The 25171-nt window shown below is 40.7% G+C and overlaps 1 protein-coding gene across 1 annotated transcript in view; it reads left to right on the forward strand.

The window, feature by feature from the left end:
• Window positions 1–21364, forward strand: part of PPP1R1C (protein phosphatase 1 regulatory inhibitor subunit 1C) — a 46484-nt gene extending 25120 nt beyond the window's left edge. The window contains 2 exon segments of the mRNA XM_005016810.6: window positions 750–810; window positions 20912–21364. Of these exon segments, the coding sequence (XP_005016867.2) occupies window positions 750–810; window positions 20912–21000 (150 nt within the window). The 3' untranslated portion in view covers window positions 21001–21364.
• The last annotated feature ends 3807 nt before the right edge of the window (window positions 21365–25171 follow it).

The following is a 25171-nucleotide window of genomic DNA, read 5'->3' on the forward strand; positions in this document are numbered from 1 at the left end:
TGGGGTCAAAAAAGTTTAACTGTGTCTAAAGATACCACTTAAAACAGGCCTAGCTAAAGGCAGAGTGGTTAATGCAATTATTTAGGGAGTAATATACTGTAAAAGTGCAGAGAGAAGGATCTTCCATTTACTTATGTAAAAATGTATGTATTAAGAATTTCAGTATTACCTTACTTATACACAGAATCATTCTTTATACTGTGTTTAGTTGGCATATTAATTAAAGTAAATCTTGCATTATTTTAATATATAAATTATTTATTTACCTTATGAGAGTCAGCTACATAGACTGTTAAAAGCACAGGCTACCTTAATTTTATGCTTAACAATATTTTTTTACAATGAATTTTCAGTAATATTGGGTCTGTTTTGCCTGGGAACTATAAAAGTTGCCAGGAACTGGCATCAGGTTTATAGAGTATCATTTTCATAGAAACTTCTCAGAGTGATATATTCACCCTCTAAACTTGAAGCAATGCAGAGCATTGCAGGATATTACAAATTGCCCATCACTGCTTGCATGTACTCAGGAGTTGTTTCAGTCCCACCCTACTGTGGCCATAAGGGTGTACCACTTACACTGGCAAGCACCCAGAGTGATTTCAAATACGAAACAAGAATTTGCATTTGTTGCTACATTTTTCACATAACAAGAGGGAAATGTTGCGTGGCAAGACTGAGTTGCCACGCATGGAAGGCTCTCTCCACCTCGGTCTCTCACCATCTCTCTCTCTCTTTTGAATCGCCAGTCCCAGAGCGCCTCGCCAAAGCAAAGGAAGCAGAGCGTGTACACCCCGCCTGCCCTCAAAGGTACTGTCCAGGTACTGTCCCTGCACCCAGCAGCACACTCCTTTCCCCGTTACATGTGGCAGCTTTGTCCTCTCCTGCGTGCAGAGGACACCCGGGGATGAGCTGTGGCCCCGTGTGCCCATGAGTAGCACAGCACACGCACTGAGAAGTTCAAACTTATCTCCCTTGAACACAGAATCAACACAGGGAGCATGAAGCCTTACCTGTCATGAGAAATCTCAGTAAATGTTTAGAGGGCTTATGAGCTTTTCAGGAATGAACATAAAAGCAGCAGAGTATTAGCTGCAATCAGGCAGCTCTATCTAGGTCTTTTTTCTCCAATGACTGAACAGAGTTGGACCTGCAAATGCTTGCAGGTAGGTGAGATCTGTGGCAATTCATCAGCTCTTCAGACCAGCACGTTTCAGTATAGGACCATTTCCAGACTGCAGACCAAAGCCAGTCTTGACAGGTGTCTCTGGATATATTATGAGTATCATCTGTTTCCATTCCTTCAGCTCAGCACAATAGAATATCTGATCTGTAGAGTGAACCCTGTCGTTAGGTAATTCACTGTAACAGCCAGTTCTATGGCTGTCATTCTGTAGCTTCAGTTCTCCAGAACTCAGCAACTGTGAAAACATCACCCAGGTGCTGCACAAGACTTGCTATCTGTCTGTCAATATGGGCTGAAGTTTTTTTATTGGTTATTAGAAATAACTATTATAGTCAATTGTAATAATTTATGGAAGGAAGAATCTTTGCATGAGTAGCAATAACACCTATTGATCTCACTGCTGTATTATTTTGCTCCGTGAGCCTAAACTAAATCATGTGTAAATGAAGTGCTCTGTAATATAGGTCCTCATAGCTCCTCTCAAGGACTGCAGCCTCCTCAGTTTTACCATTGTTGAAGTTTGGGGAATTGCCTGGCATACTTTGCTCCTCCATCAACCTTATTCACAGGGAATAGATTTTCTAGTAGGAAAGACAGCTCATAACTGATCTGAAATATCTCATACACAGAAGAAAGCAAAGAACAAAACACCTCTCCTGTACACATTAACACCCTAAACTGCACGGTACAGCTAGATACATGGGTGGACACCTGGAAGTTGGTAACCCTACTTGTAAGCCACTTGGATTGCTCCAACGTACTAAACATACTAAACTGTCACAAATACTGTCCTTTTTATTTTAAAAAGTCTTGGAGTAGAAAATTCATTATTCCTTCCTCTTCATTGCTAAGAAAACATGAATGTTATTTCGTTTAGACTAAGAGATTAGGAGGAAAAAAATAGCAATCCAAAATACACAATGCTGTGGAAGCATTACCATGAAATGCAGAATTTTGTAAAAGTTTTGTAATGATTTAAATAAGTCTAGTTTTATAGTAGTTTGCAATATTCAGCAATATTTTCAGAATAGTGGGCTAAATGATTTCACACTATTCACTCAGCTTTGTGCACGTTTGCCCTGTGTGCTATTTCTCCCTTGGTGTACTCACAGGGTAGTCTTCAATATACAGTAAAGAATGACATTCTGGATGATGAATATCTCTCAGTACTGTACCATGACTATAGTACTTGTTATATGGAATATGCAAATATGTGAAAATCTATGAAATAAATATATGAAAGTGCAGTACTGCTGGTGATTTATGTGTGATAGTAAGTATATGGCTTCTTAGTTAAACCTGGGCATACTTTCCTGTTCTGCCATCGCAGTCACCTAAACTGAAAGACCGTGTTCCTATTTGTCTGACATTGCCCCCAAATACTTTGGTTCCACCCATTCCGTGGCTTGATCTGTCTTGAGGCAGGCCTGTAGTTTTTCTAGCGAGCTGTGGCAAACCCATGTGTCTGCAGAGACAGTGTCAGGTTAGGGTGCAAGCAACAGGCAGGTTCTTATCACTATATATATGTGTGTACTTTGGCTTCTGCTTTTATTTTCCTAAACAAAATTGCACCAGAGTCCCTGCAGACGTAGCAAATAGCTGACTCATCTCAGAGCATTGTTCTTTTTACTGGAATACAGCGTGTTGGAAAAATCAATGTAAGAGCTATTGATTTAGGTGGTAATCTGGAGAGCAAATCAGACAGCAAACCAGATAACAGCTCAGTTCCTGCTAGAATTGTATTACTATGCCTAATGGATGGCAAAGAGAATTTTCATTTTGCTTTCAAAATTATTTCTTTTGCTAACTCTGCTACAGCAGTGTTTGTTAGTTCTGTACTCTTACACTGTGTGTAATGTTAGCAAAAGTCAGAATCCGAAGACTGAATTCATAATATTTTCAGTATGTTATGTTTTACCTCTTCTCATGTTATTTTCCAGGTATATCAAAACCTTTTGCCTGAGGATAGTAATAATAACTAATGAAATGCTGAACATTAGGAAGGTTAAAACTGCTTCTCTATTTCATGTCAGCTGTAATGTCATAGGCTAAACTTTCAATTTTACTAAGCTTACACTGTTCCACATCAGTGTTACGTTTATCTCATGCTTGAGAATCTAGTTAATTTTTCTGTTGTCCTGAGTTCATCACTTCTGTTTTGTCTGTGTCCCTCCATTCTTTCTTTACTCTTGGGCGTTTAGGTCCAAACTTCAGATTCTCTCTTCCTTCCCCAACTTCCAGTGTGCCATTGTGTTAAGCTTGAATCCCCATCACTTTCTCCTTTCATTTTAAGATCTTCTTCATGTGCAGAAGTTGTCTTGTACCTCCCTATGAAGAACACCATAAGAAGAGCCAGGGGAAGGTGTCTCAATTAGAAGTCACCAGTTCTACACAGGGCAATATTTTTCAGTTAATTCTCGTTGCTTAAGGCTTGCTACTAACTGATCTGCTTCTCATTCTGTATGACAAAATAAAGAAGAATCCTTTAGGCCTTTTCCTTTGTATCAAAGCAGATGTCCAGCTGTTTTAGCAAAAATATCCATTCATCCATGAATGGCATCCTTAAAGATATCTTCATTATTCTGGTTGGGGAGCCAGAGGAGCCCTTGGAAGGTGTGCTGGATTCTCATGATTTCCCCTCCCATACCCACACAGACACTCTCCAGACAAGTTTGAAATGGGATAAAAACCCTCTAAAGTAGAGAGGAGCAGCTCAGACTGCACTTATCCCTGGTAATGGTACTTCCTTGGCATCTCATTACCACCTGAAAATTAAAAGAGCACATTTGAGTCTCGGAGCTACATCTGCAGCTTCCCATCGAAGCCATACTTTGTACCAAGACAGTTTTCCTTTTGCCTAGATAATCACATTTTGTTTGGTATATCAGCTCATACTTGAAAGGAAACACAGACTGGAGTGACAGGAAACTAGGTTTACAAAGACAAACATAAGACAGACTGAGCTGTTCCCAAACCTGCATTGCTCCCCAGAGCTCACAAGTCTCCACATTATCTACCAGCCTTTGCTATTAATACTAGCAGCTATTTAAATACCATCAAGGTCTTCCCTTGAGAAGGAAGTGCTCATTCCCGAGTGGTTTGAGGATTTTATTAACAGTGAGCCCACTGGTGTGGGTGTGCTAGAGGTCAGGGAAATAGGAAACCTTTCCTCATCTGACTTCACCCTGCAGGAGGCTGGTGGGCTCATCATCAAGATCCTACTAATTTCAGTGGGCTTTACAGAAAACTCTTGCTGCTTTCTGTGTTCACTTTCACAATTAGCTCATAATTACAATCAGATCATAATTAAGGTCCTATCCCACCAAGGTGAAAGGTACCTTTGATTCTGTTTTTCCCCTACTCCTTGGGAGAATTCATCTTTTAAATTCACCTCTTAATGTGTTTTTCTTTGCAGACAAGCAAAGACTTTTTCTTCAGCTAGGTCCTAACTACAGAATTTGAAATGGGGTTAAGTCTGAGTTGTTATAAATCTAAGGAACATCCAACAACATAATTTTGGCTTGGCTCATTAAAACAACCAGGACTCACTGGCTCTTCCCACAGTGTTCAGACCCAGGGATTTGATACATGCATAATTCTAGTATTTACAATGATGGTTGTTATTAAATGAGCTCTTTCTAGTCTCTGCCATGAATTTCAGATGCTGGGCTTGTTTAGTGTCGCCTTGTTCTTCTCTCCAAAGGAAACAACGTGCAGAATAAATGATTAAAATCATGATGTCCCTCCTGAAATATGTAATTTATTAGAAGCAATTAGTACAGTATGTGGCCCTCATCCAAATTTGTAACCCCTTAGGCCAGCTTCACAGTGTCTGATGCATCTCATTACTTTGTGACTGAAGGTTAACAAGGAACATGGATAGAGTCTGGAGACATAAAGGATTGTTGTTAGTGTGGCAAGCACCAAGTTCACAGCCCACGAGAATCATCACAGAACAAAAATCTCAGGCTAAATTTACTTCAAGTGGCAGAGGAATGAAGTTTGTGAGTCTTGAGCAGTGACTACAGAAACCTATATGATTTTATGGGCTTCTTTCTTATATGGCAAACTCCAAAGGGGTTCTACCATTAACTAAATACATCAGGGCAAAACAAAGAAATATCATACTATACAAAAAAGAAAAATACAATGTCTTTGTGTGATTTGTGCTTCACACAAAGTCTTCAATTTATTTTTTATGAAATTTATATTAGCCACAATCTTATACACATCTTGCACTGTTTTCTGTACATTGGGCTAGGTTTGTCAGCATTCTAAGCTGGTGCTGTTCTTATGCTTTCCTTATGGGGGTAAGTCACTTTGGCTCAGGGTATTACATTTTTCCAATCTCTACAATGATGAGAAATTACGTACCCTTTTTTAATGTGACTGTGCTGCACATGAGCCATGAAGTCAGAACAAAAGAAGGAGCTGGTTTTCAACTATCCCCTCAGTCCTGAACTCATATTCCAGACCTCTTTGCTTTTCCAGCAGGCTAAGGGACTGAGACTAATTCTGGGCAGATATCTGGGACTGCTCCACAATGCAGCCATAGTCCAGTACCTGAAGCAATCACCAGGGATGGAGCTAAGTACTTCTCAGATCCCTTAGCAGAGCTGCAGTGGTCCTGCATCGGTATCTGCTCTTTAGCCTGATGGCACCCATTCTTCAGTTCCTTCTTTTTAGGTAGAAGATCCATCTCAATAGTTGTTTCATCTCAATAGCTGTTTCTTGGGTAACAAAACAAGTCAAAGCTGTACCTTATTATTACCTCTTGTTTGTTAATGTGTTGTAATGTGATGTGACACAGCACTTTGCTGTGTGCATTTTGCTTCACAGGTAGAAGGCACACAACTGCCAGGACTTCCCAAAGCACTGGGAAAAGAACATTTATTCTGCAGTCTTGTACGATTACTTTTTTTTTTTTTTCTTTTGCATAACCAGATTACAAAAGAAAGCTGCAGCTTTGGTTTCAAAAGTAGTTCTTCTTTTCTTTTATATATATTCTTACCCATATCTTAGTCAGAAAACACCTTGAAACTGCCACACCACTTAATATAGCATGGCCTTGGACAAATTTCCTGGCTCTGTTCCATCTGATGTATCAGATCTAGTTACAGAGATTGTATTTATGAAATTCCCGTACATATACTGCTGCAAGAAAGAGACAGGATATGCTTCTGTGCTGTTCCCTCTCAGGATGCTATCTTCCAATGCTTTATCTCTTTTCTTCATTCTATCTGCTCCCCTCTCTCCTTTCTGGGACTTGTAGTATGGTAACAGTATATACAATTTAAAAAAAAAAAAAAAAAAAAAAAGGAGAGAGATAAATTATTTAGTGAATCTCTAAGCTGGTGAATGGGGTGCATTAAATTGCTGCCACCTCAAGTTCACCTGGCTACCACTGTTCTGCTACTGCCCTAAAAGCTGGCAGACGCTGCCATAGCCTGTGTTTAATTTCTTACTGCTGGCAGCTTTGAGTACGTTTCATTTCACACAGCTGGCGACTTCTGCTTCAAAATGGCTCGGGCCCTGACTGCAGTAAATACCACGTTACCTTTAGAGAGACTGAGATGTTCAGTGGAGATTAAGCTTGACATCTGCTGTACACCAAAAAGGGGGCATTTGTGCTATAACTTGTCATCTGCCACCAGTACCTGGTGTGTGAAAAACAAAAGGTTGTGCTGAGCACTAATATCAGTCCCCAAATCACCACGTGTGGTCTAAGGGCCTGATCCAACCCAGACCAAAGTCTGGGGGAATATTTCCACTGACTTCATTCAGTTCAGCATGAAGTCCTCATATCTGATATTTCATTCTAATCTTCATGCAATGAATGTTAAACCTGCCTCTTTCTAAGGGTAGACCCTCTTACGACAGAAAAAATGACTTTGCTTTTATGATAGGAGGGTTAGTTTACAAATGTTTGTGAAACAGCATTTATGGCTTGAAAGTAGTATTATTGAGTATTGTTATACCAAATATAGAGCAGTGTAAACATCATAGTATTATTAATTGCTTCTAAGCAGTAACAGAAGACATTAAAAAGTCAACCTTTTAAGCAATAACAACATAAAATATTACAGAAGGAGAATGTGGGAGGCTTAGTACTTATTTTCAAATGTAAAGTAGAAAGCTCAGGAAGGGCAATGAGTTATTCTGGTTACTTTATATCATAAGACATATTTATAGTGAAATTCCAAAGATTTTGGCAGTGCTGTGCTCTGAATTGAAACAGCTTTTGAAGAAAAGATAATATTTCTATATGAGATGTTAGGTTCTTGTGAAGCCAGTCATCTGGAAGGGCATTACATTTTATTTCCTGACTGTAGCCGTATTTCTGGGGTGGAGGTTAACAACCAAGCCCCACAGCAGACTCTGACTCCAGTGAGCCCTGCTGGAATAAATAACTGCCCCTTTGCACTGAAAATCCCAAGCTTGATCCCAAGAAAGCTGACCAAGCAAACCACTGGGGCTCCTGTGGTGCTTGACATCTCCTCGGCTCCCAGAGAGGAGCTGCAGGCAGGGTACCCAGAGTGTTAGTCAAGTCCTTGCCCCTCCTCAGCTCTGTGCCATCATCCAGCCACATGGGGGACAGCAGGTCCCTCCTCCGGCACCGCCAGTGGGGCTGGCATGGGGAGCACGGGGCAGCTGGTCAGGTTGTACTGGGGCCTGCTGGGGGTAGAGGTGGGTCAACAGGAGCACAGGTATATGCAGGGGTACTTCCCTAAGGAGGATTTTTGCAAAAAAAAACAAAACAAAACAAAACAAAAAAACTCCATAGTATGCGGGCTCACCTTTTCTTTAATTTACTCTTATACAAGAATGTATCTAACTGCACACCTCTGCAGTCCCTCCATGTCTGTTGATATCTCCTCTTCACCTAGTCACATTTCCTTTACAAACATCTCAACCCTGAAAAGGCAAAGCTGTCAAAAGACAGCATGCAAAGCTACAAGCAAGCCCAAGGTACGCGGTAAACTTTGTGTAGTGTGAGTGGCACCACCATACGCTAAGCACATCTGTGGTGGCTTGTACAGCACAATCCTCCCACAAAAACAGACTTTCTTCTGATTCTTGGAGATCACCTGCATGGGTTTCCTTATGGTGGGGATGTTGTCTGAGTTTTATGACTTGATGTTTTTTCCTTTTGAAGTGGGCGACTAGTAGTCTGAATTTATTGAAAATCAAATTTTTTTCTAAAGATGGCCATGTGGTTCTCCTCCTCCTCTCTGTAATTTCTCCCTTTCCTCACCCCTTGGGATGCGACATTGCCCAGTTTAGCAGGAACAGAGAGTTCCCAAAACCCTCCACCAGAGCTTTGGCATGGAGACAAGAACATGAGCAGACTGAAGATTTCAACCACATCCTTTTAGGCCCACAGCTAGGACTGAAAACTCACATGAATTATGTGTGTGAATGTGACCAGAAAAACACAGGAAATACTGCAGCAAGCATATGGATCTGAAAAGGGATTCATTTTCCTGTGAGCTGCCTGGGCCAGAAGGAAGTTGTTTTAAGAGCTCTCATTAGATTTAGCTGCTAATTTTTCCTGAAACAGGATTTTTCAGGTTTTTCAGCTTTCACTCAACCTGTGAATCAATGTTATTTTATAGCCAGAGGAGACTCAGCAGGCTCTGAGCAAACTACAGAGTAATTACTTTTAAGCACACATTTAATAAGACTTGTGGGATTGAATGACCACTACAAAAAATATATACTTAAAATGTTTGCCATGATCCTCCCAGCCCAGGGTGCCCCCCTTTTGTATATGTTGTGCGCACAGCAAGAAGTCTGGGGGACCATGTGCCTGGCAAACCCTGCAAACGGTGTGGGTTCATGGGCTGCTCGCTGTGATGGCATCTTTCCAGGTGGCACAGGAGGCACCAGACTTGTAGCTGTGCCTGGAGAGAGCAAGCAGAGGACACAGGGAGGCCAAGCACCCCTACCCAGCCCAGCCTGGGACAGGACACAGCGGCAGGATGAGACCAGATGGATGGGGAGGAGCAGGGCCAGTGAAAACACGGTGCCTACAAGCTGCCCTTCCCCTGCGCAGGTGGGCAGCACACTTATCCTTTTCTCTCGGGAACGAGGAGAAAGGATGGAAATTCAGCGTTCTCTTCAGCTGCCTTGCAATTCCCGAGAAAGCTGAATTACTAAAAAAAGTCACTGGGATTTTTGGCATTAAAGCTCCCCCTGATGACAGGAAGGTGTATTTTCTTATCACTAGTTCTGATGAATTGCTGTGGTTTTGTTTTGTTTTGTTGTTTGTTTTTATTGTCGTCGTTGTTGTTTGTTTTGTTTTGTTCTTTTTTGTTTTCGAAAAAAAAAAGCCTGTTAAAATTTTGGGGAAATTGGCAAGAAAAGTTATAAGAGAATGAGCTGACATATTAAAATCTGTCTGTGATATGTATTTTTCAACTAAAATCTGAGAGCTTGTTACTGCATTTCACCTGCAGGTCACCAAATTTCCCAAAATCCTGAAGTGCTCAGAGCTTGACCTTTGCTTCAAGCTCTCTCTTGGCAAGATCAAAAGCAAGAAGAGTGTTAAAAGTCATTTTTACAGAATCCATGACTTGGAAATGAATGTGTCTAAGCCTTTAGAGATGTGTTTACCTTTTCTGTACTTTGTCCGTATTTTCCACAATGAAACTGAGTAAACTGATATTCTGTCACCTAGATTATTGTTTGCACTTTCAAGAAAAATTGAGAGCAACACTCATTTTCAGCCTCTGACTATTAATTTGAGTGCCAGATAGTGTGCTTCCAGGATGTAATTACATTCTGGTTGTATTAGATGTTGGCTCTGGAGTATTTTGATGCATTAAGCAAACCAGGAGATGTAGGTTTCTCACAAGATCAAGTCACTCGCACAATAAGGAGCCACTAAAGATTTTGCCCCTGATGTTTTTGCTGCCCATGGCAACTCCAAAGTGAGACCAGTTGTATCGATGGTAATGCAAATCACTTGTGGTGACAGCATTCCGTGTTGAATAGCTGATTTCTTAATACTTGTTTTGAATTTGCCAGCAATCCAAAAAAACAAATTTACAAGAATTTGGTAAGCTTTCAGTTGTCAGTAGGCTTAGTGAGTTAAAGTGAAAAAGTGTCAAATTTAGAATATGACTAAAGGTGTCAAAAGAAAACTTTCACTGTTTCATCTTCTTTCTCCTCTCCCCAAAGGTCAGTACAGAGACATTTTTCCAGCCCCCCACTGTGGTCTACACTAGGACTTCGGTTGTGCTGACTTGGCATATTTCCGAACAGAAAGGCACACTGGTTGTCCATAAGCTGTAGGTACTTGATTGTTTTGCCTGTCTCCGTTTCGGAGAACCGTTTTCCACCAGCTGTTTCAGATTCAATGCTGTGTGGGAAAGGGTCACTTCATTTTCCTGAACGCTGGCGAGCAGAAGCCCCACTTCCCGCTTGGCAGCTGACCAGCAAGAGTGAGTGAGCGCAGCCCAGTCCTCACTGAGGACCAAGAGGTGCCTTCCTTGTCCTCTTCCTGGTGGCTGCAGCAGTGAGGATCGGGAATTTAAGTAGGTAGAAATGATGAGAGAAAACAACACTCTCCAGTGCGTTTCTTAGCTGCAGCCTGTAAGACAGGGGACAGCAGTTATTTATGAGTTAGGAGCATGGATTCTTTAAAAAAAACTATCTGAACACTGGGAACAGTATTGAAAATTAGGGATATCTATCCACCTCCCACTTCTACACAGTTCCTTTCCAGACTAGAGTTGTAATTTTATGTTTAAGTGCAGTTATGTCTTATGAAATAGTAATGTATAGTAAGCACAGTTCCCTCATTGACATTTCTGTGCTGGAAAATGAGGGGCTTGTATGTTATGTGAGGACAACAGTCAAAGGGCACAAACTGAAATGCATGTAATTCAACTTAAGAAAATTTTGTTTTCACTGTGAGAGTGGTCAAACAGTGGAACGGGTTGCCTAGAAAGCTTGTGCAGTCTCTTTCTCTGAAGATATTCAAAACAGGAGTGGACGCAGTCACGGGCGATCTGTTCCAGCTGGCCCTGGTTAGATTAGACAACACCGGGGGTACCCTACAGCCTCACCTATTCAGCTGCTCAATAGCTGTTTTTCTTACCATTTCTGAAACATAAGTAATTCATAAAATGTTAATGACAACCAGGATGAAAACTTCATCCTGCAGCTGCACGTACCAGAATTTCACCTTTTGTTCTGATGGATGACATCTTTTTGTGTGTTAGTATGTTCCATACTCCTGCAAGAGTGCTCTCTAAGTCAGTTTGCTTGGTCAATACTGTGTCTTAGGGGAAAATGTCTCAGAATCCAAAATTAGAATTAGTGCAGGCTGCAAGCCCCAAATAAGTTAGCTCTTAATGTGAGAAACACCTCTCTAGCACCAGGGTTGTTAATAAAACCAGAAAATGGATTGGCTCTGATTTTCTGGAAGAGCTCTGGTGCTCCTAGGCAGCTAAACTGGCTTGGTTAGTAACTCGCTGCATAGGCTTTGCTTTGGTTAGTATGAAATGCCTGCTGCAGAGGGCTAGGGGAAGGGTTCAAGCCATGTTCAGCTTCAGTCTTCCGAAATGGATCCCAGCTGTTTGAGGTGATCGCAGCAGCTCACAGACAATGAGGTGGTGAAAACTGCACAGGTTCATCCTTTCCAGCAGATTCTGTTTGGATGTAGGAACTGCAGCTACTGTAGTGGTAATGTAAAATGGTAATTGCCTGCTATTCATATACCACCCATGAAGTAACTGTGATGGGGGTAATTCAATGTAAACACTGACTTATCAATCACTTGTTTAATCATCACAATGTTTTTGTAATGTTGAAGGTGTTTATAAAATACTTAAAAGAACAGGGGAGCTCATTCCAGCGTTTACAGTATTACTGATGTTAGGTTATGCAGATGCCAAAATCCTATCTCCTTTGTCATCGTAAAAAGGATCACAATGAAGACTGTAATTACAACTCAGTGGGGGATTCATCAGCAAATTAACAGAGAAGCTTATAGACTTCTGACAGAAACCAAACAGACTGGATTAATTAAAAGTGAAAGCCACACAACCCATGGAAGTATGACAACGAAGTACAGAGATGGATTTCTGGCTGACCAGCAGAGATTTTGCTCCTGTTGTTGTTTTACAAAGCACAACTCACTGCAAAGCTTTCTATCTGTGCTCTAACAATCTCAGGCTGCACAAAGTATTCAGCAAGATTCAGATCTGCCACTAACAAATCTTGTGCTCTATCTGACCCAGACCATGGAAAGAAATAATGTTCACAAAAATAATGACAAAAATAGGAAATACAGATCCCAAAGATAAACCAAGCAGAATGCCTAGGGTCTCCTGCCAGTGCTTGGGGTGAAACAGAGGAAGATGTGAAGCAGCAGAAGCTGCTCAATTCTGTCTTGGGCTCTGTCTCCTATTTCTGAGCACTGCAGCCTCAATGTCTCTGCCAGGGATCCTCTCCCCTCGGGACAGTGGTAGTCCTTTTCTTTTTTCTTTTCTTTTCTTTTCTTTTCTTTTCTTTTCTTTTCTTTTCTTTTCTTTTCTTTTCTTTTCTTTTCTTTTCTTTTCTTTTCTTTTTTCTTTTCTCTTCTCTTCTCTTCTCTTCTCTTCTCTTCTCTTCTCTTTTTTCTTTTCTTTTCTTTTCTTTTCTTTTCTTTTCTTTTCTTTTCTTTTCTTTTCTTTTCTTTTCTTTTCTTTTCTTTTCTTTTCTTTTCTTTTCTTTTCTTTTCTTTTCTTTTCTTTTCTTTTCTTTTCTTTTCTTTTCTTTTCTTTTCTTTTCTTTTTTCCCTTCCCTTCCCTTCCCTTCTTTTTTCTTTTCTTTTCTTATTTGTTTAGGTTTCTTGACCTCAGAAATATCCCCAATGTCAGCCCAAATATAAAAAATCAAAACCACAGTACAATTGTCTAGGAAAACGAGAGCAGCTGGATAATTCTGTCTGTTAACGCAGATGTCAGATAAGAATGCCTAAAGAGAACTGAAATACAGCTGCTCAGAAATGTCTCATGGAGCTGTGGAGATCAAAATGCTTCATAAAGCATTTTCAGTAAGGTTTTGAATGCACAAATCTCAGAGTGTTTAAATGAATTTTCCTTGTGTTTTCATCTCAAATCAAAGATTAATTTTCCTATAGCATGCCTAGATTTTTCTATAAAAAATCAGGCAAAGCTAAATGTTTTGGCACTGCTAATATCATAAAGGAAATTACTCATAAAGGAAATTTTGAAATTTCAGTGGTTTTTTTTTTTTTTTTTTTTTCTAATTGCAAGCAAACAACAATTGTAAAGCTCCAAGCAAGTGCAAACATTCAGCTTTGAAGTCTGCTGCTGTCATTTTTATAAATGCTTTGGCCTGAATCCATTCTGCTTAACTAAGGCATGTAGTTACCCTGGGCTTGTTAGAGGCTGCCATGTGGAGAATCAGACTGGGGGAGTTTCTCTCTGTTGATGGTGTAAGGACTCACCAGCAGTACCCGAAGGTTGGTGTGCATCTGCGTGCAATTCTACATCCGGAGTGCCCTTGGACATCCCACAGGGACAATCCATGTGGTGCCAGTGGAAGAGAGAAAACAAGGATGTTTTGACTTTTTACAAAGTTTATCATTATAGAGGAGCATCACATGTCTTTGCACTTAAAACAAAAGACTCCAAAGGTTACCAAAAAATCTGCATTAAGTAAAAACGTTTGCCGTGTACCAAGGCCAAAACTTGTGAGACTAGGATAGCACTGGCCCCTGTAACTTAGGATGAGTATTCCCAATGATATGCTCTAGCAAAAGGGGCTATAATTAAGCTCTTGGAGAAACCTGATCCTGTATGTGTCTAACCTGTGACTGGGCCTAAGTTTAACCACTTGTCCTTGTATGAGAAGCCAGTCACAGCTGGTGAGCACCTGGTGCACTGAATCTGGATGTGGTCTCAGGTCTCATGTCTCCTTAACCTGCAGTCATACTTAATATTGCAGATGTACTGATGTCCCTTCATTCCTTGTACACAACATATGAAGTTTCCCTGCTATAGTTAACAGAATTCTATGCACATTTAGGGCATAATATCTTCCTACATGTTTGTTAAATTTTGCAGATATATTTTCTGTGTAAACTTTAGCTGCCCAATGGGGTGTACACCGGGGCTGCATTACTGTGCCAAGGTCTGCCGAGGAGGTACAAACAGAGCTGATCAGGATGAGAATCTTATTCACATCGTTCAAGTTTACATCTATAAATGTCCCTATGATTAAATAAATAAATAAATAATCCTTGGCTTCCAGAGACCCATGAACAACATAAGCTGAGACAAATATTTGTTTCCACTAAAGAAATGGTGGTTCTTAATGTTATCGGTGGTACCAGTGCACCACCAGTGAGAGGTTGTTTTGCTGTTTAAGATCATTTCCCTGCTCTACTAAATGGAGTTTATACCACCTCTTCATACCACTTTTTCTTTATACCACTGCAAGCTGCTGTGAGCAGGACATAGGTAAAAGCACTACACTTTGTTCTCACTGCTCAAAGCTTGGAGCCAGGCAGCAGGCCCTCTGCTGCACTGGAGGCACTGTGAGGCCTACAAGGCACCTCGGCTGCAGGCCCTTCAGAAGAGGAATACTGCCTCGTCTGTCCCCGCCATGATGTTGAATTTAAGCACGCAGCTCTAAGCTTCTCTCTGAATGATGAAAAAAATGGATGAAAAAATATCAGCTGAAGAAACGTGACGCTCCCAGCTGCAGGCTCCTGCAGCTCACCCGGGCCAGAGCAGCAGAGCCCTGCAGAAGAGCCTTGCAGGACTTCGTCACACATGTGGAAGCCATCTAGCCACGTTTTTCACCTCAAGCTGTCGTTGAGGTATTTGACCTAGAGCCATCCTCCACAGAATCAGCTGAGAAATGTTTTCTGGCTTTCCAAATGGTAAATTAAGGATGGGCTGAAGTTGTTACAAGCTGAAACATTCACATAGCTGGTGGCAGGGGCTTCTGCTTTTCATTTGGACCCTTAATACTGGCTGACTTCTGCAGACAAAGGCTTAGAAAGGAAACCAGCAAAAGGATATGTTTGCATACCAGCAGAAGTTGCCTGGAGCAACGAAAGCCTTTCTGTTTACTCTGTTGGCTACCGTAAGTGAGAGGTGCTGTCCCCTGGTCACAGCTAAGCTGACCTCTGTCTCCGGTGAATGTTCCGGCCAGCCCACGGAGAATTAACAAAAGCATTTCTGTGCTGAAGCAGCTCCTCCACGCTGGTGTTACGGAGCCAGAGCTGCTTCAAGGAGCTTCTGGGAGTGAAAGCTGGAAAGTGCTGTGTGAGAGAATAAAATGGAAACCAGCCAGATCTTTGCAACAAGAATTTGGTGCTCTCATACAGTTGTTATTGTGATAGTATAACACTGGGTCTTTTGACTAGGAAGAAAGCAGCATAACCCCCAATTTCGTCTTTTAAAAAGCTCACCATGAGGACTACATTCTTTTAAAAAGCTCACAATGAGGACTACATTTTGTATATCTGGAGCTAAGAGAAGAGTTACTAACAACCATTAGGTGCTTAGAAAATTAGGCAATCCTTGTTGCTCTGTGTCAGAAAGGTCGTTCACAAGTATTTATGAGGCCATGCTGACCTGCTGGATACACTGATGATCTAATCTACTCCAGGTGTGACCTACATAAACCTATCAGATTTGCCAACACTTCAGATCATTTGTTTTCATTTAGCTATCAGTATTTTTCAAAGAAATCTATATTATCGATGTTATAGTAAAAAAAAAAAAAAAAAAAAAAAAAAAAAAAAGAGGAAGATCAAGCACAAAAGCTGTTTTCTCTTTCTTTGAAAACAGGAAGGAAAAGTCCCATTGACATCTGGAGGATCGGGACCAAGCTCTGTGTAATGCCAGATGACCTGTCTGTGTTCAGGCTGTCTCACTGCTCACCGAGTAAGGGCAGATCTTTACATGTTGGTTATCAAGGATCAAGTGATTCATTTTTTACATTACCATGAAACCTTGCTTAACCACAGCCTGCAAGTACACATACCTTCCATAGTCCTTCAAGTTGATTTCATAGTAAAGTATTTTAGAGTTTGGCCCATGATATCCTTTGCTAGTTCCAACTCAAGCTGACCATTAGCTTTCCTAACACCATCCCTGTAGTACAGGCCTGCATTTTTTCACCATGTTCCATATGTTCCTCATTTTTAGCTAGTCTTCACTTGCATCTACAATATACTCTGCTGTATATATCATCTGTTTGGCCTTGGAGCTCACTGTTGGGGTCCCTGCTTAGCCAAGGTGGTCTTCTGGTACTGCTGCTTGTTTTCCTTATCAGTACAGACCATGTCTGTGCTTGATGGAGGCTGCCCCTGAAGACCAGCTAGCTCTCCTGGGCTCTTCATGTCTGCCTCCCACTGCATCCAGCTTACAATTTCCCTGAATAAGACACAGACGTGTTTTTCTGTTATTCTTTTACATATATATATATAAATTATATATTATACATTTTATATATATATTATATATATTAGAATAGATTAGATTAGATATATTATATACATAAATATATAATATATACAATATATTATATAATATATAATATATGTATATTACGTAATATCTGTATAATATGTAATATGCAATGTTTATATCTATATCTATTATATATAATATATAATATTATAATATATAGTATATTAACATAACATATATTAATATATTAATAATGATATATTAATAATATATGGTATATACTATATATATAATTCAAAAATCTGTTTCAGTTGAAAACAAAAAAGATGACAAAGGAGTTTTAGAGATGTAAAAACATTTTTGACTTATTGATAAATTCAAAACACAATGTTACATAAAAGAACATTTATTTTTCCAATTTAGTGGCTTGGATACATGATTTATGTTTTGATATTCTTATGCTTTCTGGGGGAACGAGAACATATTTCATTTAGGACTGGCATAAAATAGACATTTTTACTTGGCTATGATCCTCCTTGGCCATGTTTGTTTGCTCGATAATTTCAAGGCAATTTAAGTTCTGAAACTCTGAAAATGTCTGCTTTGTCTGCAGCTCAGCTTCATCTATCACTGCTTTTTGAAAATCTGGAAATCTATTTTTGATAGGAAAAGGATCAGTTCCAAATCATAAAACTAAATAACCCTTCAAACTTCAGGGAATTCAAACTGCCAAGCAGACTTCAATCTGAAGTTTGGTAAATGTCAACACTGTTCCTTGGGCAGTGAAGCAGGGTGAAGGAAGGAGTGTTAAATAGGATAGGGAACAGACTTAATTACTTGAGATAGGGAACTACCTTATTTTTATTTTTTTTTTTAGATATTTAATTCAGAAACACTTGGTTATTTCATATCTCGTGACACTGCTTAGCCTTCTAATCTGGTGCTTTGGTCAGATGGATAGAAGCAAAAATCAAGCTGTTGATTAAACAGCATAGATGTTATTATGTGACTGCAAAGATGCCAGGAAGTTGTACCATTTGCACTCATAATTTATAAGCAATCTACAAATATGCTTTGAGGCAGTGACTTCATCTAAAAAGAATTACCAGTTCAAAGTGTATTAGTGTGCATCTGCTGAATATGCCTTGGCATTAAGGGTTTCTTCATCAGCATTAATTGGATTAAATTACCTGCAGTGAAATATGAACCCTTTGAGGAAAAACAATTCTTGTCATGCTAGCTTCAGAAGCATAAAAGAGTGGGGGTGGAGGGGGTAGGGGAAAAAAAATCAAAAGCCAGGCTTCACCTTAAGGCAGAATAGAGTGATTTTGAGCAACCTGTGGGTGCAAAGTCATGGTGAGCGTGCAGTGAGAAGGTAAAGCCCCACAAGCGGTGAGCAGCCTTGGTAACGGAAGGGTTTTTCTCTCAGACCTCCCAGGTGGAGAGCAGAGCCCCAACCAGAGCAGGGCTGGGGACCAGCCAGCAGGATGGCTCAGATCCTGTGAAGCACCGCCAAACAACATGGGAGAGCAGGGCAGAGCACCCAGGCTGGGGACAGGGCAGCAAGAGACCACCAGACGGAGCCAGGAGGCAACGCTTCGGTTGGGCAGACTGCCCACAGGCTCAGGGTTACCCACTGCCTGGAATAAGGGCCATGGAGGGCACAGGGTGCAGGCTGGGCCAGGCTGCAGCGCCCAGCCAGGACATCTTCTCTCAGAAGATCCATTTCAACAACTGAACAACTGTTTCCCAGGGAACCAAGTGCTGTCTGTGTAACCTAGAAAGAGGAACCCAGAGAAACAAGGGCCCAGCATGGAGCAAGACGGGCTCCTGCTGGATATGGATATGGAGCAAGCCGCACTGCCCTTCTAGAAGACCTTCTATAAGATAAGTAGCTGTTTCCAGCTACTTGTAACTTGATTAAACTGGAATAACTGAAGTTGAAAATTTTCAGAGTGATGAATTTGTGAAAAAGTATCCCATATTTTGGAGTGATGTAGATGTAAGTAGTGACGTGCAGGAACCTCCAGCCTATTACGTGGCTGGGGCCATGACCCTTGGACATAAACCACCAATTTTTCTTACCTTTTAAGAGGTAATCTGGGTTCTGTCCTGGATGCCGTAAGAATGCACTTTTTTTTTTTTTTTTTTTTTTTTTCTAAATCTGCCTCTAGAATTGCTGGGACAGTGGGGTTATTAGATTATCCATCTGCACCTAACTAAAGTGGCTAGGATGCAACTTCTCAACAAGGAACTGATGCGTAAGGGAAGCTTTTGGTTCTGACAACCTGAAATGATGAGCAGACTTATGAATGATCTGCAGTGAAACAAAAACTGTTTTCGTGTTTTGACAGCAACAGCTCCAAAAAACTTAATCAGACTTATGTTTTGATGAAATCATGAATCTCTGACTAAAAGTTTTGTTCCCACTACAACTGTTTCAGTCAAAAACTAGGGAACTAGTCCAGAGAGTAATTTTGTGTATTTGTTGTTTACATTTTTTTGAGAATGCCAACAAAAAAACAACCAGCAGCAGGGACTTCACAACTTTTTTCAAACCCAAACCTCCAAATATACTGAGATACCCCTTTCATCCATTCCTGTGTGGAATTCAGAGGTCAAGAAAATATCTGTGGATAGAGCACCACATTGTTACTTGTTTATCATTTTCCCCGTGTTGGCAAACAGCAGGTCACACAGCTTAAATAACCTTGCTGGTGTGACACCTGAGAGCCCCTGCAGAGGCCTCTCCTCCCAAAATCTGTCCACCGAGCAGGCCGTGGGGGTGAGTGCCGCAGTGTGCTCCTGGGCATGGGCAGCACCAGGGCCTTCTGACCGGCCTTGGCAGCCACTGTGCTTCACTGCAGCGTTGTATGACTGCACGTGATTTTTAATCTAAACGTATGATTGCTACCACTTAACTAAATATTTTTATTACTGTTGACTATTTTGGTACTGTTGAAGTCTAGTACTTTGTGCACAAAGTACAAGTTTCCAGAAATGCCACCATCTTCTTCAGTTCACATGTTCATATGAATCCACCCACTGCATATGTTCCCATGATACTCATAGGAGTTTCACTTCCTGTGTGTCACTTCATGCTAACTTCCTGCACTGTGTAGCTGTCGTATTTCACTTCAGGGTCAATTGATTCTGGCAGCCTCCACTGCAACGTTTTGTGGCTTGTGAATTACAGCATTACAAGGTTTTCTACATGTGCTAGCCAGTGCAAAGAACACTGCCAGTCTGCAATGGAGAGAGTTTTACACACACTTCTTGAACTCCATCAGGCTCTGTGCTGTGACCACTTCCTTGGGGAGCCTGTGCCAGTTCCCCACCACCGTCTCAGTGAAGAATCTTTTCCTGATATCCAGTCAAAAAAAAAAAAAAAATACAGTTCCTGCTGCCTGCTGTGTGCTGGCTAGGCTGCGCCATGGGAAGGCCACAGCAAGTAGGCCGCAGCGAGCAGGCCGGGCCAGGCCACATTGCCTGGCCAGGACATCTCCTCTCAAAACACCCATTTCAACATCACAAAATTTCATCTAAACCTCTAGCTACCTGAGAATGAAATGGAGATAGGAATTATGAAAAAATATATATATATATTTTTACTTCTGGAAGTTTTCAAACTCCTGCTGTGTGAGAATCAATGGATAATGTTCATTTATGTCCTGCTCTCCATTCCTGGTGTGAGAAATGATTCAATTTTGTCACCACATCAGCTCCAGAGAATCTTTGTCAGGTTTGGTGCTCACTTTGCATCAGGACAGTTCTTGTCTATAGATCGTGGGGAAGCACGTCAGAGAATTCTGCTGCATATAGGAAGCTGTGGCCATGAGGCCCTGGGTCTCTGTGAGCAAGGACTTTCAGCAGATCAATCTCAGGGAAAGGCTCAGACTGAAATTCTGGTAGAATAATTCCCACACCTATTCTGTGAGCCTTTAAAATTCAAAAGTCACTTGAGATTGGCAATAGTAATCTCTTCAAGGATCACAATGAAAAGAAAAGAAGCAAATACTGTTCTGTTCTACAAGGTGTCTGTTAGTGGTCTTTCCAACAAAGCATGATAAATTTCCAAAGATCTTATATTCAAGGAAGAGAATATTTCTGTTGGAAATACATTACAGTACTGTTTGAATTTTGATGTTTGCAGGAAAAGGGGATCAGTACAAGTACTAAAAATATTTCTATTAGTTTATTTATTTCTTTGTTTCTTCCTTCAGGAAAACAAATGTCCAATGTGAGCTACCACAACTTTTAACTACGACTTTTATATTTTCAGGGATAAAGCATCTGAAGAGTCAGAGTGATTCAGCATTTCCAGAAGAGGAAGAGGGAATCAGTGAAAGAGAAGAGGAATGGGACCACTAACCCGTACAAGGGTGCCTGGGGGCCGGGTACCATGATGACGGAGCTGCGACACCCCGTGTGCGTCCCACAGTTCTCCACCGCTTGTGTTCCCGCAGAGCAGGGTGCGCTGGGGAGCACGCCTTGACTGGGCTTTACAGCCACTTGCAAATTCGTTTTGTGAGCCTTATACCTGGAGATAAAACGGTTGTTTTAAAGTCACTCTTTCATTTTCTATGACGTAGAAATGTCATTTGCAAACGTGGTAGTGATCTGATGGCAGTATTGCCAGAGCTTAACTTCTGCGTGTGAGCTGTGTTCTAAGACTTGTTGTAAATAAAACCCATTTAAAAGCTACAAAATAAATAATACATTCATTTAGACAAGACTGTGTGTTGTACAGTGGGTTTGTCTACCCTGCAGAGAAATGTTCGTATAGAATGACCCCTTCAGTTAGACAGCTTTTGCCAGTAACATCATAGTTAGCTGCAGTAACATAGGCAGAAAAAAAAAAAAAAAAAAAAAAAAAAAAAGTGGAGTCGCCTCTCCAGACCAATGAAGTCTGTCACTATGACTGCAATGGCAGTCTGAGTGCCATGTTGTCACAGCTATAATGGCAGCACAGCAAGCTGCAGCAATGTAGCGTGTGAGCGTGTGTCTGAGGCCCGGTAGTTTGGGTTTGTGGTTCACACCAGCATTTTCATCACAGACCATGCAAACTCTACGGCTCCAACTGAGCTCAAGAGAAAACATAAAATGAAGTGGAAAAAGAAAAGCCATGTTTCTTCAAGGCACACTTGACAGATCATTTCCTTTTTATCAATAGCTGTTTTTTAAACAAGTTAACTGTGCTTTTGTATTAACTAAGTTTGCTACAGAGTCTTACCCTTGGTTTAACATTCCACTGCTTTCAGCCTTTCTTAAAGAGCTGAGATAGAAAAAAAAAAAAAAAAGAAAAAAGAAAAAACACAGAGCTTTCTGTCTTTGTCTTGCCTGATGATTTCACTTGCAATCTGAGCTCTTCCATGAAGACATGCTGAGAACAGGGTCTGTTAACAAGTGTTTCTTTGTATTTGGGAGCCATTTTTTTGCCCTCCATCTATGCCCCTGTATCTGTCCTCTTTGTCTCCATCTTCTGCAGAAACATTGCAAACAGTTCCTGTGACTGCAGTTCAGTACGGGCTCGCAGGCCGGACTAAAAGGTCTTTCCAGTTGTGCAGGAGTGGCTGCAGGACTGAGGGCTTTTTGTGCCACAAACAAGGAAGGAGGGAAATGACCCTTCATAAAACATTTGAACAGACCAAAGTTAAGACTGGAGCAGTATCGAGAAGAGCTGAGCTCTTGTCCCAGCCTTGCTGCAGCTTTGCCTTTGCTGAGCACCAGGCTCTTCGTTAATCTCTGGCTGTACTCCCAGTGGTAAAATGCCAATCAGCATGGATGCATTGTGTTGCTAGCTAATAAAGTGCTTTTGAATTAAATTACTTTCTTGGTTATTAGTACCCATAGGCTTCAAATAAGCAGTATCTAGGACTTACGGGCCAAAGGAATAAAACATGCCTAAATATGAACAGTCAATACCAACACAAGGCACTTTGGGACCTCAACATTTCAGAGGCAACACAAAACACCTGATAAGTATGTACAGAATTCACCACAAAGAGTCAATTTCAGGATCACTGTTGGAATGGAGGAAGATTATACTTTATAAATAACAGCAGATTTAGTTTGAACCAGATCTGAGTGTGTTGCAGGGCTGTTACTGCAGAAACGAGAGGACAACAAGTCTGTTTTACAGCCCCAATCTGGAGGAAGCATTGTGGTCTGATAAGAGCCTCAGATAGTCACGCCAGAATTTGGATGCATCTCTAACTCCAGGTCTTATCACCTCCCCCATCTCTAATTATTCCAGCTGTGCTTTATCATCTTAAAAGCCTGTTGCTTTCTCTCTTTCCTGACCCGGGGTTATGCACGCAGCATGTCTGACTGCAGGAACCAACTGATCATTTTTGGAAAAGGAACAAGACTTGTCACTCAGATTTAAGTATGGATCCACCATGACACAATTTGCCGGTGGAACCTCATCTAAAGGACACAGACAGGATGCACATTTTTCTATACAACAGTACAACATTTTAAACTCAAAACGATAATCAAACAATGTCTGATCTTCCACTTGTGAGGCATACAATAAGTCAGGCTATAAAGAAAGAGTAAAACAGCAGAACGCAGAAAAAAAAAACAATTGTCCGTCTAAGTGCTTGTCATGGAGCGGAGCTGAAGCACTGCAGTGACTTGTCAGCGAACCTCATGACAGAAATGTCTGGAAGTCAGAAAGGAGGATCAGGAAAAGCAGTCTGCTTCCTGAACTATGGCTTTTCTGGGGCTTGGCCCAGCCTCTGACCTTTAAAATCAGTGGCCCTAGATAGAGAGTTTCTGTATGCATTGGGTGCAAATGAAAGCTCTGGCTGTCTCACAGCATGGTGAGCTATATAGACACGTGCCTGAACTATGATGATCTTTGTAACAATGCAAAATGCTGTCTGCAGTCAAAAATGATAACTGCTTTGGTCCATTTCTAATGATACAGAGAGCATGGCAAGGGGAGGGAGGAAAATTACTAAATGAATGAACACCTGGGCAATTGCTCAGCTTTCCTGTAGGGATTCAATTCTTTAGGGAAGCAAACATTTTTGTGGTTTACTTATAAATGCCATAGAAATTTCAATATTGTTTAAACTCTGTGTTTCAAAACAACATAGGGTCTCAAGCAACCTGTACATGGAGATCTTCGTTCATTTCCCAAAAATGACTGAAGGTTTCTATGTTATTATGACTTGGTTTGACATTTTTTCGCTGGTGGCACTGCTGGAGGACCAAACACTGAAACCAATGGATCAGATAGAGCATAGCAAGCCTTTTGTATAACTTTCAACATGCTAATAATTAATAGTCACTATAAACACGTGTACACTTCACTTGCTCAGACACAGAATGGTGATTTCTGTATGCTTGTGGTGAAAGAGTTGACCGAAGAAAAGGCAAGAATCCTGAATATTTAAAAGCAACAGAGGTAAAGGAACGAGAATTATGTGATGTGTGAAAGTATTTATGTAGAATTACATAAATGTAGAAACATTTCAAAGAGAGGTTTTTGTAAGCAGCAGTGAAATGCATGTTGTTGCATCCATAAAATACACAAAAGATTTCTTTATTTCCTTTGCTAGCTGTTTAGTTTCTGTTCCTTAACTGACTGCTGCAATGGTGTGAGTCAATCATTGTTGCCTGGCATATTATGTCACTAAAAGCATGGAATAAAACCAAAAAATCCATTCATTTTTGTCTTTCTCTTTTACTGTAAATGAATCAATAGCAGATTGAGAGAGTAGATAAAAAGTTAGTGAACTTCAAGTGTCTGAAACGACACGCCATGAAAACACCCTAAAGGAAAATTGCGATGACATATTTCCTTTTCAAGGCACCTCCTCTCAAAATACCTGCCTCCTGCTGGGGACTACTTGCAGGCTTGGTGGGAACAGGATTGTTAGAGATAGATTGTATTAGTCCATCTTCCATGAATGGGCTGATGGAAAAAGAGATTATTTTTTTTTTAAGGGAAAAAAAATAAATAAAAGGCAAGTAATAGAAGTAATGAACATAGTTCTTTTTTAACGGGCAACTCTGTTTTTTTCCTTTCCCGCCCATCATGTTCTTACATCTACCACCTTTCCATGCTGCTCTACATTTCCTGTTCTTGCTGTCAAAATATTGTAGGAAATGCTATTTGCAGAATGAACACTACAGCACGATTTGAAAGAAAACTGTCTCTTTGGACTGGTCTCAGGCTTTTCCCAGAATCCCCTAACTCATTAATGTATAGCATTTTAAAGGCACTTTGTTACTGCATTTTACAGCCTTGTTTCTTTTTCTTAAGTTATACTTGTTATTCCATGACAGATCCTTCCCATAAGAGAGATTTATTGAGACATTGTGCTAATAAGTTAGTTGGAAAAATTCCACGCCTTGACTTACAGGATGGTATGTGTTGTTTATTCTCCAGGTGCAAAGCCAGATAATACTTAAATAGATTCAAAGTAAGAGCCAACATTTAAAAGTCCTTTCTAAAGCATAATTTCCACTGAAGTCAGAGGAATTTTGCTCAAGAATGGCCATAGGTTTTGGCTGACAGCAGACTTTC

This window comes from Anas platyrhynchos, chromosome 7 (genome assembly GCF_047663525.1).
Source record: "Anas platyrhynchos isolate ZD024472 breed Pekin duck chromosome 7, IASCAAS_PekinDuck_T2T, whole genome shotgun sequence".
In the NCBI taxonomy this organism is placed as follows: Eukaryota; Metazoa; Chordata; class Aves; order Anseriformes; family Anatidae; genus Anas; species Anas platyrhynchos.